This window comes from Sus scrofa, chromosome 9, assembly GCF_000003025.6.
Source record: "Sus scrofa isolate TJ Tabasco breed Duroc chromosome 9, Sscrofa11.1, whole genome shotgun sequence".
NCBI lineage: Eukaryota > Metazoa > Chordata > Mammalia > Artiodactyla > Suidae > Sus > Sus scrofa.
The window spans coordinates 81,079,932-81,099,872 of NC_010451.4; the positions used below are offsets into that span (position 1 = coordinate 81,079,932).

The 19,941-nt window shown below is 35.9% G+C and overlaps 1 protein-coding gene and 1 long non-coding RNA gene across 4 annotated transcripts in view; one reads left to right on the forward strand and one right to left on the reverse strand.

Moving 5' to 3' along the window:
• Positions 1 to 19,941, reverse strand: part of THSD7A (thrombospondin type 1 domain containing 7A) — a 446,361-nt gene that overhangs the window by 8,092 nt on the left and 418,328 nt on the right. For 2 of the 3 annotated variants that reach the window (XM_003357451.5, XM_021102432.1), the window contains 8 exons: positions 18,477 to 18,592; positions 14,772 to 14,889; positions 14,163 to 14,308; positions 13,565 to 13,739; positions 8,492 to 8,665; positions 4,378 to 4,473; positions 1,100 to 1,182; positions 550 to 760 (listed from right to left, as the gene is read on the reverse strand). In XM_003357451.5, coding sequence (XP_003357499.3) covers positions 550 to 760; positions 1,100 to 1,182; positions 4,378 to 4,473; positions 8,492 to 8,665; positions 13,565 to 13,739; positions 14,163 to 14,308; positions 14,772 to 14,889; positions 18,477 to 18,592 — 1,119 coding nt within the window. The remainder of the gene's footprint in view (positions 1 to 549; positions 761 to 1,099; positions 1,183 to 4,377; positions 4,474 to 8,491; positions 8,666 to 13,564; positions 13,740 to 14,162; positions 14,309 to 14,771; positions 14,890 to 18,476; positions 18,593 to 19,941) is intronic. The other variant, XM_021102433.1, reaches the window with a different exon arrangement.
• Positions 683 to 19,937, forward strand: LOC110262234. The gene is made up of 3 exons (XR_002347052.1): positions 683 to 795; positions 5,719 to 5,817; positions 19,141 to 19,937. It is a non-coding gene; the product is annotated as an uncharacterized LOC110262234 (long non-coding RNA).

Here is a 19,941-nt window from a genome sequence, read left to right on the forward strand (position 1 = left end):
GTCAGTTTCCAAATTTAGACTGTCCCATCTAGACAGGAAGGCTCCACCTGCCCTGTGTATCTGGTACAGATTCTGAGCATTTGGATGTGGCAACTCTAAGGGCTGTTAGAAATTGGTCTGGCTGCCAAGTGTCCCCTGCATTACTGATCTTCCTATCTAAGGTTCGAATTACTAACACTCTGTGGTCAAACGGAAAATTCTTGAATGTCTTTATAGTTTTATTCTAGTCTCAATGACAGCACACTTCTTTCCTAATTAATATTTTCATGGTTAGATTTCTTTGCTCAATGTGCAAATAATTATACATTTAGGACTGCAATTAAAATAATTAATATCAATCCTAAAATTTCTCTCAGAAGAAAGTATTTTGAGCATGAGTCTTTTTTCACAATAGTAAAAAAATTATAAGACTATTTGGCAATATCAAAATAAATGAGTATAGACGAAATAATTATCTCATGAAAACGCTTGCTCATTTTTTTTTTTTTTTTTTGCACTGGTTAAATATAAGCTAAAGAATTCTGTGTCAACACTGGCTAGTAACTTCACCTGGCCCAAATGGCTGTAGAAACCAGGTCCTTCCCCGTCCTGCTGGGTTACTGGAGGGCTGGGTTGGATGTACTGCCCGACTGGTTTTCACATCTTCTCTTTTGTCCTCCACAGTGGGTATCACCACCACGGGGATAAGTGTGCATTGCTCAAGTGTACCATTGGAAGACATGACTTCAGTGTACCCTTCTTCACAACTGCATGTCCTTGTCTGCAGGAGAACAAGACTTGTACTGTATGGGCAAGGTGAGCTTAGAAAGCATAACAGACTCCCTTTAAAGAAACCCTATTCTGGGAATTTACTCCACGTCATTTCTGTCATAACCATATAAAAAAAAAGAACATATTTTTTTGTACCTTATCCAAACTTATTCTAAAAGTAGAAGCAAGTGCATTCAGAATTGTTTATATTGATAAAAGGAAAAGTCTCCAAATAGAATTTTTATGTCTGTAGACATGGGTTTTAGAGGTGGGGGAATGGATTGTACCAGAGGTAGTGAGGTGACAAATGATGAAGCTGACTTGTCTACACTAATGAATTCACACATACCTCGCTACAATACGAGTGGGGTTGACTACACGGTGGGTTACAAGACCTGTCAGCATCAGGCTGGCGCACCACCAAGCAGCCCCCTGCAGAACAGAAAATCATATTTTGACAAGTAGCATCTCTTGCAATGATAAAAATACATTGTTATTGTAGACTTGTCTCTGAATCCTGAACCACCTTGGGAATCCCATAGGTTTTTCTGACTGTGGCTGACTGAAATATTTGGTTAACCTTAACTACTTTATTTAGGGACTTAAGGTCCTTCTTGTTCAGAAGACAACTTAGTACCTAGCCCTCAGGCTCAATAAACACTCAGTGAATGGATGATTTTATAGTTGCTACTTGGAAAACGCTAATTGCACACAAGCTATTTGTCATAGTTACTGAGACCAAATCTAGCATTAAAAACCCATTTTTTTTTTGTCTTTTTAGGGTCATACCCACGGGATATGGAGGTTCCCAGGTTAGGAGTGGAATTAGAGTTGTAGCTGCTGGCCTACACCACAGCCACAGCAATGTGGGATCCAAGCTGCATCTTCAGCCTACACCACAGCCACAGCAATACCAGATCCTTAACCCACTGAGCGAGGCCAGGGATTGAACCTGCATCCTCTTGGATACTAGTCAGGTTTGTTAACCACTGAGCCATAACGGGAACTCTGTAAGAATTAATTATTTTAAAGTTAAAATTCCTTCTTGGTTATCAAATAAATAGTTTTCATGTTAAGAGGTCTCTCTAATGTATGTGACTGCCTTGTAAGTGTATTTTTTATAATACATATTTCTTTTTGAGAAAATTGCTATTGCTACTAATTCAGGGTTTTGGGTTACAGGAAGGAAAGCAAATGCAACTACTAAATGGTGTGTTTGCACTACTGTTTTACCTTGACATTGCAGCTCTCTATTTAGCCCTCTTCTTTCTTTCTTCCTTTTCAAGTATAATACCAAGTGTGCCTAAGTTGTTATAATGAAATTTGAGGATGAGAATAGACGTCACAGTGAAACAATTTTGGTAGCCTGGATGAAACTCATAGTTGCAAACTATACTTGTTCAGTTTAATAGAATTTTAGCAAAATCATTTATTTATGGAATTTACAATCCTCTGGAATTTAATCAAAAGTGCCTATTGTTAAAACTTTGCCTTATCTCTTTGGTACTATAAACAAAATATTCACAGAGAAATTTTCGCAGAGAAATTGTTATGGAAAAGTAGTTAGTTATTGCGAGGCATTTGCAGTTAAATGGCCACATTGAAGTTATCATCATTAAACACATGAAGACAAAGGAAAACAATATCTTGAGTTTCTTATATGGTCAACTATTCATAAAATTAGAGCAACTGATCAAGGTAGGTAATATACTTTACATGCTTGTCTATTTCTTACAAAGAATCTCATCTTTCCTAAAAGATGGAAGAAGAATTCATAGAGAGTTTATTACAAATCATTTATACATTTTTTGATATAGAACAGCATTAGAAGGGAATAAATACCAGGGATACTTTACTATATGGAAAATAAATTGAAAATATGATTTCTACAGGTAAGTTTTTTAAAAATTTAACTTACCTTTGCATTGGGGAATAGCCCCAATTTAAGTGTAGAAAGAGATTTTTAACATGTAGAAGAAAAGGCAGACAACTATTACTTGGATCCATATTTGGAAAACAAAAAAACCCCCCAAAAAACCCAAAAACCATTGAAACTAATAGAACCTTCTGGGGAAGCTGTAAAATCCCCTTTGAACAAAGAAGCAAAAAAGCTTATATGCCCCCCCCATGCCTCTTAGAGTGATGTGGTTGAAACCTATTTTTGTCCCAGAAAATGATACTGTGAGAGGTACCTGGTAGGTATCTTTTCTTTGATATATATGGGAGATACAATTATCAAGTGTTTCTTAACATAGATTTCTCATGTATAAAATCTTATCTTCACAAGAGTACAATTTGAAATCTTGCTCTAGCTTTCCAGGGAGGAAATGAGTAATTAAGTTTTGATAAATCTGGGTAATTTAAAATTCAATGTAAAAATTGATGGTTTCCAAAAAGCATATCGATCCCTGCTCCTGTCATCTTACTGTAGATAGTACAGCTAAATTTATAAATGGATGTTACTCAGAGGCACCAAAGTGCACATCACTTTGTCTTCCAGCCAGGGGGTCAAAACAATGGCCGCAAGTCAGCAGGTATCCTTGAACAGTAACCTGTCAATACTCAGGCTGCTGCTAGGCTACAGAGATCCCTGTAGATTAGATCTATACAATGTATTGTTTAAGAAGAGACATTAGATCTTTAGGTCCACGTGCTTCAGGTTCTGGTTCTGACCTTGAATTCTTGGTAGGAAATTTGCAGGGTGGTTTCACTCTATCTCTGGAGCCAGGCTTATTCCCTCTTCAAGAGGGTCTTTAGGATTCCTTGATTTTATTGGACTCAGATAAGGAAACTTTGCATAACTGCAGATTAGAGTAGTTCTTTGGGGTATATTTACACCTAAAAATTAAAAAATGTTGTTCATTTGGATTTCTTTTTGTGAGGTATAGTGATTTTTGAGTAGGACTGAGTATCTCCTCAAATGCTCTGGGCTTGAGTTTTACCAATAGGTCTTTTCCATTAATTTTTTTTTTTCTTTTTTGCTTTTTAGTGCCATACCCACAGCAAATGGAGTTTCCCAGGCTGGGGGTCTAATGGGAACTATAGCTGCCGGCCTGCACCACAGCTACAGCCACAGCAATGCAGGATCTGAGCCGCGTCTTTGACCTACACCACAGCTCATGGCCATACCGGATCCTTAACCCACTGATTGAGACCAGGGATCGAACCCGCAACCTCATGGTTCCTAGTCGGATTTGTTTCTGCTGTGCCACGATGGGAACTCCTTCTCTATTAATTAATTTAAAAATCCTATAAATCATAGATTTCTGAATTTGAGCAAAATATCTGGATTTGTATAATCATTCTCTTGATAACTTTTTTGGCATGTAGTAAGGTATTAATATTTACTTAGAATATTATTTACTTATAATAATCATTTATAAGAGTTAGACAGTATTTTAATTAAATTCTAGCAGCAATGTATAAAATGGCTAGGGGAGGGAGAATTTAATTGAAACATTAAAAAAATAATTTGTCACTGGTCATCAGGCACACAGGTCAGGTTTCCTGAATTCAAGCATGTGTGGAATACTGAAATACCTTTGTTTTCCTAGTTATTTTCTTTAACTAATTAATATGTATGTTAATTGAGGAAGACTCTCAAAGAACAAAGAGAAATAGGTTTACCTGTTACATTTACACCATCTGATCTTTGACACCATACTGTTCGGGAAGAGCCCTTCCAAGCACTGGCCATCCATTTATACTCATAACACTGTCCATCTGCAGGGACACAATAAATATTGACAGAGGTGTTCTGTACTCCAGCAGAACAATCATGGGGACAGAGTATTAATAAAAAATTTATAAACAATTGAAAAGTGAAAAGAAGTCCATCTTAAATGATTCAAATGTTAAGTTATTGTCCTGAAGTTGCCATATAAATAAATGTTACAAAATTCCAGATATCTATCTAAATTCCAACTAATTTTCCATATCTGTTGTCATACTATTTGATAGGAACCTGGATTTTAAATTTAATTTAGTTTTATTTATAAAGTATTATGAAATAAAACATAGAGACAAGGGCAGAGAATAACTAAACCAATATATGCAATTACCCATCACTCAATTTTAACAAATATTACCATTTAGTCATATTTACTTTAGTTTTCTTTTGCTTGTGGAAGAGTAAAAAAACAACAGGTAGACTTGACATCCTACTACATTCTTTCCTCATCTGCCATCCCTCCAAGTCTATCTAGCAATACCCACTATTCTGAAGTGCATATGTGAATTTCTGTGACATGCTTTTTTGTTCTGTTAATATAAATAGAAATATACATAATACATAATTATTGTTAGCATTATTTATAGGCAGTCTTTTAAAAAGTATTATATTGGTACATATGATACATATATCATTCTGAAACAATGTTACAGATGAAATATTTCTGTGTGACATTTTAATGCACAAATACTCAATTTATTTCAACTGCTATACAGACTTCCATGGTATTAACTACTACTACTATTAGCTATTTCCTCTCTGGGTGGACTTTTAGATTGTCTTCAGTTTTTGCTGTTAACCACTACTACCTCAGTGATTAGCCTTGTGCAAGCCTGCTGGTGCTTCTTTTAAGGTAATATCTAAAAGGGAAATTTTCTGGGCATCACTGTAGGGACAAATGAAACTTTACTAAATACAGATCATGTTTTTCTTTAAAAGGTGACAATTTACATGCCCATCAGCAGTGAATAAGGTGTATTACTGCTCTAAACCCTAACAGACATTCTTAAGTTCCAGGCTTAAATCTTTTTTGGCAGTCTTGGGGATGTGGAAAGTTATCCTGTTATTTTAACTTACAGTTGATTACCAAAGCTATTAAACAGTAAGAAAAATGTTTTAGGGCAATTAGAGTTCCTCTTATGAACTTCTAATGTATATCTTTTGGCTCCCCTACTCATTTTTTTTTCTATTGAAATCTATGCCTTTTCATATTGAGTTGTGGCACATTTTTATTCCAGAAAAATAATTCTCAAAGTACGGTCCAGGGACCAGAGGATACTTTGACATTCTTTCAGAGTATGTGTGTGAGGAGTTTCCCCTTTTAACTACACATCTGGGTAAGTAAGCCTGGATTTTTTTTCACATACATAAACCAAGATTATAATAGATTCAAAGCAGAAGCAGATAAGAGAATCCAGCTGTCTTCAATTAAGCCAGATGGTCTAGTGATTTGAAAAAAGGTAAAACAAGACGATCCTTCCCATTAAAGTTCTTCTTGTTCTGGAAAAGTTACATTTTAGGAAATATTTATTGTAACATAAAAATTGATTTAGGATTGTTTTACATAAATTAACACATATTTCAAAACATTAGTTGTCATTTAACACAATTTTTTTTTTGGCTGCACCCACAGCATGCTGAAGTTCCCAGGCCAGGGATTGAACCTGCAACATGAGCTGTAGCAGTGACAACATCAGATCCTTAATACCCTGTGCCACATGGGAACTCATCAGTTATATTTGTTTTGTTTTGTTTTGTTTTGTTTTTGGCTGCACCTGGGGCATGTGGGAATTCCCAGGCCAAGGATCAAGCCTGTGCTACAGCAGCAACCTGAGCCACTGCAGTGACAACACAGGATTCTTAACCTGTTGTGCCACAGTGGGAACCCATTTGTCATTTTTAATATGATACATTTTGACATATATAACTCACAAAGAAGAGCAGTTTGGGGTCCTCAACAATTTCACAAGTGTGAAATTGTCTTGGAATGCTGAAAACTTTTAGGATAGTTGCTCTAGTCACTAAACCCTTATAACTGACTTCACAAACAGCTGTTCTTAGTCTGTGGCTTGTCTGATAACCTTGTTTATTATTTATTTTACTGTGTAGAAGATTTAAATATTAATTTAAAAGTGTTTTTATTGTTTTCCATTTTTGTTTGTGATTTTGGCATCGTATTAGGGAGATTCTCCTCTTCTTTTTTTCCACTTAATTTTTATGTCTTAAGATTTTGCCTAAATGGGAGTTAGTCTGTTTCTTTAAATTTTAGTAAAACTCATAATTAAAGCTATTTAGGTTTTAGTGTACGTTCATATATAAATACATATTTGATAGACTTGTATTTTTAATGTTATTAGAATCTATGGTTTAGCTTTATTACTCGATAAATGGTAATAATATTCTAAATTATCATCATTTTATATTTATTAGCAAAATGTAGTCATAGAATTATATTTTTAACATTTTTTTATTTGTAGTAGTAATGATTTTGTCCTTTTTTTTCTTTTATTTCTTGTTTCTTTCACTTTGTATGGCCACACCTGTGGAATATGGAAGTTTCCAGGCTGGGGTTGATTCCGAGCTATATAGCTGCCAGACTAGGCAACAGCAATACGGGATCCCAGCTGTGTCTGTTACCTACACCACAGCTCATGGCAACGTCAGACCCTTAACTCACTGAGTAAGGCCAGAGATCGAACCCACATCTTCTTGGATCTTAGTCGGGTTCGTTAACCGCTGAGCCCTGAAGGGAATTCCATGTCCTTTTTTTTTTTTTTCATTCACTAATTTTGGCATGAGGTGATCTATTTTGTTAGTTTGGTCAGAAAACAAGCTATTGGTTTTGTTGATTCTCTTATTTCTTTGTTTTCTATCTCACTGAATTTGTATTTATCTGTATTGATTGTACTGTATTTCCTTTTTTTGAGTTGAGAATCTATCTCATATTAAACTTTTATCCCTCCTATATAAGCATTTAAGGTTTAAATCCACTTCTAAGCACTTCTGTGCTGCATCCTGCATAACATTTGTTATGTAATGTTCCAGAAATATAGTTTTCAATTTTTACCTCTGTGTGTGTACGGGGGGAATTTCTTTGCAGTTGTTGTGTTATTGATTCATAATTTTATTTCATTTCATTTTGGAGAGGAAAAAAAACCATTTTTTTCTCTCTCTTGGGAATTATTGTATTGATTGTAACCCCGGACCTTTCTCTCCTTTTTTACCTACCCTTTCCCAGGAATGTGAAATGTTTTATCTGGTAGGTAAATTTGGGAAGATTTACCTAAGATGGTTGATAATTCTATAATTCTAAGCTTTCTTGACATTTTCTATAATATAGGTGACGTTTCCTCTTTGCTAATATGTGTCATACTAATTCCTTCAAAACATAAGCAGGGATGTGGGGGATGTGAGGGTTATTTGTTGAGCAAGACATTTTCTTCTAGGTAACAATTCTTTTCTTTTCACTTGGAAACTATGACACTTTAATGCCCAGTGTTTCTTAAAAGTGTCATGTATTGCCTGTACTGGGTGCCTGCTTCTATGTGTATGTATGTGTATGTTCACATATACACATAAACATGTATTTTCACATATGATGTATGTCAAACTTAGACTAATCCTTAGCGATAATACTTTATCAGTTTGAGAATATAGTAAAATAATTCATTAGGCTGTTGCTTTGTAATTTATCTTTCTTTTCATTTGAATAAATTGAGCATATTTTTAGCTTCATGCATGATTAGGACTGCTACAGATATACAAATACATGCTCCCAATGATTTCAGCCTTCTTTAGCTCATGTAACTGAGAAACATTTTTACAATATTTTGTGTCTAATTTATGAAGGGTGTGGCAAGGCTTTTCTTCCTCTAAATCATACCCTCAACTCAATTATCAGCCTCAAGTGAGAGCTTAGAAAATTAGCTTATTTAACAAAAAAATTTATCTTATGATTTTGCTTATGAACACAAAACTAAAATAAATGATTTCAGGAATGGCAACACTCACCATCACAAGGTCTGGTTTCTAACATCTGCTCTGGGCACAGATATTGGTTCTCTAGTTCTTGTATAATCACTGCCCTGGAACGGACCTGTATTCCACCAAAGCCTAGGTCCTCACCATTTACACAGGTCAGCTGACACAGGCTCCATGAAGACCAATCCTTCAAATAACAGTCACCTGCAAAAGACAGGTTTGCAGTTATACCCATACACATAAAGCAGCCAGATAATCATTTTAGGTTTAACCCACTAAGCAGTGTTTTTAGGTATGCCAATCATACATGATATTTGTAAGATTTATCTAACTATTTAATATTTACAAGTTTGTAGGTAGTTTTTCAAGTTTGTATTGATAGTGTTATTTTCCGAGTGAATGTTACTGAGTATAGACTGTGTTGCTTAATGACATCAAATGTAAACTATGGTTTGAAGGAGCTCATCCATCATGACTCCCTTTCTCTTAAAAGACAACAAGTACTTGATTAAAACCTACTACCACTGTTGTCATTACTATCATAAGGGGGTTCATGAAGCACTTGGTAATAGTCAAAGAAAATCTAAATATACATAGAACTTATTTTCTGGGTGTTCCAAATTTCTGAAGAGCTCAAGTCCAAGCTGAGAACGCTGGTATTTATGCTTGATTCCAGTTTCTTCCCAAAAGTGTGGCGGTAAGACAGCCAACCACAAAGCTGGAGTAGTGGAAATAAAGCACAGAGTTCCCAGTGATCTGCATCTTCAATTACTCCCCCCACTTTTTTTGCAGTTACTTTTTGAAGACTATTACACATGCAAAATGATTACATAGCGTAAATGCACACAGAGCTGGATTTTTACAATCTGATTAAATACCCATGTAACCAACATCCAAATCAAGCAACAGAATCTCAGAAACCCTCCTCATGTTATACATTGGAATAGTATCCTATACACTTCTTTAATATCTGGTTTCTTTCACTCATTGATGTTTGTGAGGTCCATCATATATTTACAAAGCTCTAATTTGTTCATTTTCAGGGTTGTACTCTACTTCATTGACTGAATGTACACAATTGAGAGTTGTGTGTTTTTCCTGTTACAAATACTGCTATTACAAACATCTGGCATGAGTCTTTTGGTGAACTTATACATGCATTTCTCTTGGGTATATTAACTAGAGATGGAATTGCTGGGCCATAGTCTATCTTGTGTTCATCTTCCATCATTTTGAGAACAGGGAAGATTTAATGAAATACACCTTTCCCATACAACCATTCTTTCAAAAAATCAGGACTGACTGCTTGGCATTTCTGTTCAGAGGATACAGTAAATTTTGATAAACACAAATCTGTAAGGAGTTCTTATCACTTTAATTATTCCGGCCATATCACATGAATAATTTATATTGCGTTATATTATGCTGAAGATGTCTAATATGAGCACAAAGTTGCCTAGAGATCTGATTAAAGAAAAAACTTCTTGTGCCAAGATTAAGAAATCCTGGAAAGACATGAATTATTGAATAACAGATACACATATAAAAGTAAAGTGGTATAATTTTTGTAGACCTTTATGTCATTAATACTCTGTCTAATGACATCCTAAAGTGAAGAAAATTCTAGTAAATTTTGGAAGTGCTAATGAAAAAAGACTACTAAGAATTTTTAAGTAGTTTAAGAAAGTTTTAGAAATATTCATATCCCCTAGGAAATGCTACTTTTGGCTTACTCACTTGTTAATTATGCAGAAGAAACTATCAAAAATAAAAAAAACTCTTGTCAGTAGCAGTGTAGTGTAACTTCACCTCAGTAAGTGCAAACTACATGGAAATACACATTTTTCACTAATAGGTTTTTATCTTTGTGCTTTTATCACTTAACATAGTGTATTTTACTGCAAAACTCAATACATCAGTCTGTGCATTTTATAATTATCACACCAAAATAATCCATGTCAGGATTCAAAGATTTAATAACAGCAAATGAGTGTGAGACTTGCAATAAACAACCTTTAAATTGTGACCATATAAACCACTGTAGTAATAAAACTACGCTATGCCTGCCAGAGATATGACAATTAAATGTCTGAAATGCATTTCCTACTTCACTGTTCTACTTTTTTAAAGCTTATTAGCTCACATACTGCTGGCTTTCAAATCCCATCATTGGAGAAAACTAAGCAACAGAGGAATGGTAATGAATAGATTGTAATTTATAAGAGAAGAGCAGCCTTCTTCTGGAATTGTAATTGCTTTAATTAAAATGGTGTGTATGCCCTGTTCTGGGCTACTAGGGGATCTTGTAATTTTTCTTCAGTCTTATTATTTATGTCCCTATTAGATTAGCAACTGTCTCTTCCATTAGAAGGTACACTCTATGAGGACAAGGTATGTTTGTCTCCATAGTGGTGTCTCCATAATCTCCAACCCTGACCCCATGGCCTGGTTTGCAATGACACTTGATAGATAAAACTCAAATGAACTGTGCTGCAGGAAGCATAAGGCAAACAAGCAGGGAGACTCCACAGCAAAGCATATGTCAATGCTTGCATGCCAGTTCTGCTCAGAGTTGTGAGTGTCAAAATGATGCTGATATGGCACTGGAGATGTGGTTTGAGAAGAGGCAGGCCTTCCAACTTGTAGCTTTGGTTAACTTTTGTTGGCTACGTGGACATTCAGCACATCAGAGTTTGAAGGTTCAGTACTTGGTTCTGTCTAGAACCCTCATCTGCTGTCACAGTCTCAACTGTGGTCTGCAGTGAAGTAAAATCATGTTATTACATTGCACTGTGTGTGTGATATGTACTGAAATCAGGCCACTTTAAGTGGGTTGGGGGGGCAAAAAATGGAACAGAGGAATTGCTAGATAAGTAAAAGGATATTACTGGCATGTGTGGGAATATCTAGGAAACAACTCTCTGCCTCGGTCCAGAAAGTTATACATATATATGTATATATATGTGTGCGTATATATATATATATTTTTGTCTTTTTGCCTTTTCTAGGGCCGCTTCTGTGGCATATGGAGGTTCCCAGGCTAGGGGTCTAATTGGAGCTGTAGTCACTGGCCTACGCCAGAGGCACAGCAACGCGTGATCTGAGCCGCGTCTGCAACGTACACCACAGCTCACGGCAATGCCGGATCGTTAACCCACTGAGCAAGGGCAGGGATCGAACTCCCAACCTCATGGTTCCTAGTTGGATTCATTAACCACTGCGCCACGACGGGAACTCCAAGAAAGTTCTGTTTTTAAAAAAATTCTTTTTGGAGTTCCCACTGTGGCACAGTGGGGTAAGGATCTGGTGCTGATGTAGCTGCAGCTCAGATTCGATCCCCGGCTGGGGAACTTTTATATGCCATGGATGCAGCCAAAAAATAAATAAATCTTTTTCTTAACATGAGGTAGATGAAAATATCAGTGTGTGCAAAGATGATTTATCATACACAGTGAAGAATGCCCCCAAGGTCTAGCATATAGTTAAAAACATCAGAGATTATTTTATTTACTTCTGATAAATAAGTTACTGTTCTGTTCAATTTTATTCATTTTGTCTTAATATCAAACTATAGAAACTACCAATATTATTATCTTGAATAACTGACTTACTAAAAAATGAATAAATTAATGAGTAAATCAATGAGCAGTCTCGATTGCTGGCTTTTCCAGCTTTTAGAGAATTAGCCACATTAAAAAATCTTATTTTGAAAATATGTAAGTTATCTATTTTTTAACAGCTGCACCTGTGGCATATGGCAGTTCCTGTGCTAGGGGCTGAATTGGAGCTGCAGCTGCCAGCCTACACCACAGCCACAGCAACCCTGGATCTGAGCTACAATGCCAGATCCTTAACCCACTGAGGCAAGGCTGGGGATAGAACCCCATCCTCACAGACACTATCTCAGGTTCTTAATCCACAGAAGCACAACAGGAACTCTGTAAGTTATCTCTGTACATTTTTCTTAGATCATGTCCTTTTTCTATAGAAAGTCTATTTTATCACCTATCAGTATTTGTTTGCCAAATCCTTTTTATTTGGGGGGGGGCTTGTTTGAAATACATTTTTTAAATAGATAATTTTTTATCATAACTATAGGTAAATTGGGAGAATAAAAACTTTGAGGTTAAAATATAGGCAATTCACTTCTAATCTTGTTCTTTTCCAGCCCGCTAATAAACTGTTGCCCCTACATCTTTCTTAAGGTTCTAAGTGCATGCTTGACACTGAGGTATTTTGACCTTCTATCTACCCTAAAGTTCTCTACATAAGGCCCAAATTTCTAACTTATCATTGCCTGCTAGTTATTTCTAAACTATTTGATATACAACATTTAATGTTTGCACCCCTTTTGTCCAACATTGAGAATAATTTATTTCAATATTTTCTTCCATTATATTTTTTCTCACTTTTGAATAATCATTTAGATGGGGATAGAATTTTTAGGTTATTATTTTCCATCATACTCCAAATATATTCCGATTGTCTTTCGGCTTTCATTGTAACTAAGAGGATTTCTGTTATAATTCTAATTGATTGTCTTCCAGTTGCAGGTAATCTGCTTTTTTCTTCCTGAATGCTTTACTCGTTCTCTATTTTTCTACATTTGATGTTTTGACTACAGTATATCTAGATGTGAATTTGTTGCCGACCCTACCCAAGACCCAGAGGAAACTTTCATTATGATTTAAAAATCTTTCTCTAGCCACTGTGTGCATAAACAATGCCTCTCTCTCATTCTCTATTCTCTCCTTGTGGAAATCCTACATACATATATGTTCTATGCTTATTTTCTCAACTCTTCTTTCATACTCTATCTGTTGAGCATGAGCCTAAGGCCTTAACTGCTATTTCTTGATGAATTTGAAACCCCAGGGGCTTAGTTTCAACAGAGGCCATGTGGGAGGCCTGGACTTCACCCCAGCCGGCAGTAATGAGGCAGCGCCCCACTCCATCCACAGTGCAGTGTCTAGCTGTCGGCACAGATACCACTGAATGAAAAAAACTTTTATCTCTTAACTTAAACTTACAGATGCAATCCCTTCTCCACCCTGGTCCTGGTAAGGAGTGGTTAAATTAGAAATTCTGTCTTGATGTTGTTACCTGGACAAGGCTGGGTGCAGCTTTCCTCAAGGACCATTTTTTTATTACCATCTATAATGGGTTCAGTGTCAGTACAGAATTCTTCATCCACCACTTTGCTGAAATCATCGGCTGATCCATCACTCACTACACAAGAAATGTTCCTTGTTCTGGTCCCTTCACCACACTGGGCATCCTGAAATGAAGGAAGAAATAACTAATTAGGAAGAGAAAAATAATTCATTAGTGAGCTCATCGCTTACAGTCATCTCTGCACCATTGATTTTGATTTATGAGCAGTGAAAGGAGCATTTGAAACCCTAGGGGGAGAAGTCCTACAGGGCCCTAGCTATAAAGCATACAATGAACAATTTATTTGTTTTCTAGCCCAAAACAGGCAAATAAATTTTCATTAAGATGAATCAGTCTCCAAATGATTTTAAAAATACAGGACAGGGAGTGCTTGTTATCAAAACTAATTAAACAGTTATGAAATGGGAAGGTACTGAAAATCTTCAAGTGGGAACATGCCATCTTTAAGCTCTGAAAACTACTTCTGAAACCAGGTCTCTGCACATAATGAATACATATTTTCATACAGCTTCTTGAGACTTGTTACCTGCACTTTGCACGGAGACCACTGACCATATTGCCACTGATAACAGGGCTTCACTGGGCAAGGCTTGGATTGTTCCATCAGGGCAGGGCATGGTCTTCCATCACCCTGAAAGGGCTGGGTCACTGTTCGTCTTCGGATCATTTTTCCTTTAAGAGATCCAAAGTGATGCAACCTTAGTGACAGACTAGTTATGCAAGCATACATCTTTTTATTTAATTAATTAATTTTTTGCTTTTGAGGACCGCATATGGAAGTTCCCAGGCTAGGGGGTCGAATCAGAGCTACAGCTGTTGGCCTACACCATAGCCACAGCAAAGCAGGACCTGAGCCACCTCTGCAACCAACATCACAGCTTATGGAAACACTGGATCCTTAACCCACTGAGCGAGGCCAGGGATTGAACCCTCATCCTCATGGTTCCTAGTGGGGTTAGTTGACTGCTGAGCCACCAAGGGAACTTCTGCAAGCATATCTCTTACTGCAAGAAGGCTTATATGTTTCACCAAACAAGACACCCAGATTCAACCTTTCTGAAGATTATTCAATATGACTTAAAAAGGGATGTTTTATTTTGTATTTGGTCCAGTGCTAAATGAAGCACAAACACACCTGTGAGGCCACATGTTTGAGAACATTCTGACCATGGAGACCAGTCAGAAAGTTGACAGTTGACAGGACATTCTACCATGCAGGATGTGTTCATCTGCCAGTTCTTCTCCAGGCCAAGCTGAAAGGACAGAGATAGATCTGTTTGTACTTGTGTGGAGGCATGATCATTGTGTAGTGTTGATGAAGGGAAGGAGAGAGGAAGGAAAATATAGGAGTGGGGATGAGAGGTGAGGAAGAGTAAGCAAAGTGCAAAATAAAATATATCAGCAGACCAAACATCCAAGCTATTAAAAATACAAACTGGTACTACCCAGAGAGTGGGAACAATAGGCACAGGATAAATGGAGGAACCTATTTATTCAACATATTTATATATTTTTGAGCATTTAAAATAAGCAATGAAAACAGATTTAATCTCCAAATTGCTGAATTTCCTAAATGTGGAATAAATGGTTATAAACACAGTAACTCTGTGTTAGGTAAAAAACAAGAATATCATCAATATACAGATATGTAATTGTATCTTTGGGACAATATTTATTTTCAAATGTGCATGTAAAACTGAAAAGCAAAAGAGAAAACTTTTAAAGGCAAATTGCCACTTAAACCAAAGATATAATGTACTGAACTAATATAGAAATGGTTTTAAAGTAAGCTACCAGTCTCAGAAGGAAGGATGGGTCACTAGAATTTTTTGATGATGATTATTTTATATACATTTTTTATAAGGATTTTCTAAAAGTGATCTCAGCAGTTAACTGTGGTGTAATTATTATTTTGGCATTAGGCTCTCATAAGATAATAATATGCATTTTATTGCACTGGGTTGCATTATTTAAATGAGTATTCTACCTTTAAAATATAGGATGAGATTTCAAATTCATTTACTATATATGTAAACATTTAAAAAGTCTAAGGTACATTGAAATAGAAAAAATTAAGAGCTTGTTAGGAGAATGCATTTGTTTTTTTCTTTACTGGGAATCCTTGGGGATTTTCATGACCTTTTTTTACTTCCGTATAAAGGGTAAGTTTATAATGTCTAATTTACATAGCAGAAAATGGCAAAAGGAAATTTTTCTGAAATGTTATGTTGTTGTTTGAGCATAGCTCTTGGTTCTAAGTTATCCATGGAGAGAGCATCAGATTCATGATTAGTGCACCCTATCCCTCTGCAGGCATTCCCATTATATTCTCCACCAATAATACCTGACAAAGCTGAGTACTGGGTATGAAAACTTTTTCCATATCACTCAAGTTTCATAAAAAATCACTGCTGACAGTTTCATGGAGAAAGGGTCTGAATCATAGAATTCAACTACCATTGGCTTATTTCACTAGAGAATGAAAAAGGATGTCTTTACTGATATTTTGTGTATTCAGTAGTAAGATATTTTAACCTTGTACTACTTTTACCCTTATTTTATCACCTTTTTTCCCAGCTACCTATTAATCATCCATCCATTCATCTATCCATCCATCCATTCATCCATCCAACCTATCATCTAGCTAAGCTATCACTTATCTAAACTACATTTAGCGATCAAAGAATAGAAAAGGAGAAACCAGTTATTGGGTATCACGTGAATTAATGTCTGAAAAACATCAAAGGCAAAAACGCTACATAAATGTTGTATGGGCTTAACCCTAATTTTCCTCTTTGTTGGGTAGTAACGCCATCTTTCTTTCTGGCTATTAGAGAAACAGCAAGACTTAGCTACTGCTGTGGCACTGAATACAGGGTTTGCACATGTATTAGTTGGTAGGCAATATATTGTTAAAAAAGATAGCCAGTTTTTCTCAGTGCTATTATTTAATTCTACTGCTTCCATAGGGGATAAAATGGGATGAGTTGTTTAATCCAATTCCTGAAGAAAGCAGCACTATTCTCCCTGAAGAGAGTATTTGCTAAAAATGTTATGATTTGAATCTCTAATTGTCATCCCAGTATTCAAACATTATAACATGTGTACATAAAAGTTAATTTATCTAGGCAACTGGATAATTAAAATCATTTCTCAGGTCTTTACTCACATTTCACTTAAGAATAAAAGGCCCAATTTATGTCTTTGTCCAGCAGTCATATGAGATATTTAAAAACTGGTCTTATATGATTTGGGTTTAGCGTTCTAAAAGCTTTCAGAGCTATTCATCATTATTTCATTTTGACCCAGAAGGTCATTTACCATGTGAATTTGCAAAAAAAAAAAAAAAACAGCAAAAAACAACCAACTAGAAGTAGATTATAAAAAACTCTGCAGCCTGTATATGACTATAATAATAATATTCATTAACAATAATGTTATTTTAATAATGATCACATTATTTGGATGTTACGAAGCCAAATTGATTCAGATATGAAATGTCTAATTAAATCGAAAGCAATAATTGACTACTAAGTTACATTATAAGATGATAGTAAGAGGAATTTATTAACTCAATGACTTATTTTTTAGCACATTTGGGAGCTCTGTTTCCATGGACAGTGATATAGAAAGTTAAATTAGGTTCACATGATAAAGATATCAAATAGATTAAAAATATTAAAATTTTTTTTTGGATTTTCTAGGGCCACACCAGTGTCATATGGAGGTTCCCAGGCTAGGGGTCTAATCAGAGCTGTGACTGCTGCCCTACGTCAGAGCCATAGCAACGCCAGATCCAAGCTGTGTCTGCAACCTGCACCACAGCTCACAGCAACACCCGATCCTTAACCCACTGAGCGAGGCCAGGGATCGAACCCACAACCTCATGGCTCCTAGTCAGATTTGTTAACCACTGAGCCCCAACAGGAACTCCAAAAATATTAAAATATTTTTAATTAAAAATATTTCCATCTTAGAGTAACCCCAGGATATGTAGACAGAAGTTGTGGTCACATGTCTACTGGAACCTAATGAGGTTCTAGGTTCCTCCTAGGGTATTTCAGATCTATGGAGGCTGTTGCTTATCTTGGTTCATGTTTAACCCAATGGGCCTCGGATGCAGGAATCAAAACCTGTCAGGAATACGAGTACCCTTTGGTCTGGAAATCAGACAAAATAATTACAACCTGAAGGGTAGCTTCATGAAAATTACAAAAGGCCAACAACTATGTTTTCTTACATTTCATAAAGTCATATTAGAAACAATGACAGTACTTTTGTAAGTTGGAGAGTTAATAGTTACAGTTCTCTGTACCTAAAAATACTTAATGGCAGGCTTCCTTGCTTTGTTTGAATTTCAAGCTCTTATCCAGACATGAGTCTTAGACTCTCACAGCTGGGTATTAGATTCTAATATCAAAATCTGCTACCACACCACATGCGATCAATGTTTTGCAACAGAGAGAATAAATGATGGCTCTTGGCAGGTGTCCCAGGCAACACAAAATTCACGTGAAATTACAAAAGATGATGAGTAGTCTGATTAAGATTTATTGCCTTTATTCACCTTGATTACTTATTGTTCCCCAAGCATTTCTTTCAGAATAGGCTAATTAGCATACCTTTGGGCTCCAGGCAGAACAAAATACAGGAAATTATGTGTAGGAATCAGTAGAGTTGGACAGTGTCTCTTTTCAAGAGGCTGTTTAGCAGACTCTGAATTGTGCGGAAAACATCTGCTGGCAACAAGCTGCATAAAGCTCCCGTCACTTGGCTCAGCACGAATGGAAATTATTAGGAAAAAATTTACTCACAAAGATACAACACAGCATCTCCTCACCTCTTCACAATATTTCAGGTTAACTGACTTGCCATCACTTCGCACACAATCCAACATCCTTGTTTTAATGCCATTTCCACAAACTGCCTTTTCACTCAGCTGGCATGTACTCCAGTCTGAAAAGAAGGGAGCCCATCAGAACAGAAGGCTATGTATGAAACAGATTTCAAATGAAACTAGGATGACCTGAATCCCATATTTAATTCACAACTGCTTCCTAAGCTCCACAATCAATCATCTCCCATACAGAGCATATGGGTCCCAGCTTTGAACATATCAGGAGTCAAATGGAATTGCTGGGGTTGCACATAGCTGCAGAGATTATTCCTGAAGGCAGATATCTCCTTGACAATCTTGATAGCTAGCCGTTTGGTGATACCGTAAAAATGGTTTTGGCCTGCAGATCAAATGTCACATAAAAACTTTTTCCTAATGAAGGGACCAATTTAAATTTCAACACTTTTGTTTTAGCAAAACAGTCATAATTTTAAAGACTGGTACTTTGTGTCATTATATCGCCCCAAAACACTGTATTATTTCAATTATTGTCCATACTTAGAATGTTTTTAAACGGACACATTTATTTCAAAATCACTTTGGCTGTATTTTTTGATTCTCTCATTATATGTCTTTTGCAAAATCATTCTTTCATCTTTCTTTCTAGGGTAATACAGCATGTCCCAGAGAACTGTGATTTCATTATGTCATGAAAAGAAATGGAAGAGAAAAAACAAAAACAAAAAGCCAATCTGCCTGCTATGTGTCATATAGTTTCTGGAGTTTATTTCTGTGTGAAAATTACATGGGAAAAATTCTAAAATAAGCTTCAATATTGCCCTAAGTCATGTAAGCCAAGAAACTCTTCTTTCCTAGAAGTATATGCCTTGATGATATAAGATGACAGTTTGGGAGAAAAATGGAATTTATAATCTTTTTTTTTCCCTAAAAAAATTATCTTTTTTTTTTTACCTGGACCTTTGATAATAATTGAAATTTATATTCTCTTCTCATACTTTTTGGCAAGCTTAAGATTGCTGATATTTTTACATCAAACTAAACATGCTTATGAAATGCCCACATACAAAGAATTCTTGTCCCAATATTTATAGTCATTAAGCATCTTCTGAAGAAGACATCTTTCAGTAAAATTAATACCCATGGGAAAGAGCTATCTTTTATTTGTACCCTCTGAAAGTGGGAGAGTATCTTAAATAGAACTATTTAGACTATTCACGATCTGCCTTGGGAGCTAAGGTTTGCATGCTATTTTTCATTCTCTGTATCCTAACATTTATTAAAAAATGAGACATAAATATTTCTTTCATTTAATACAGAATTATATCTGGGAGAGTAAGCAGCATGTCCAAAGGGCATGCAGATGGGATGAACAATACTTCCAGGAATGCTGCTAAGCTGATAGACACAGAATTTGGCCTTTAACTCAATGAGGAGATGACTATTCACG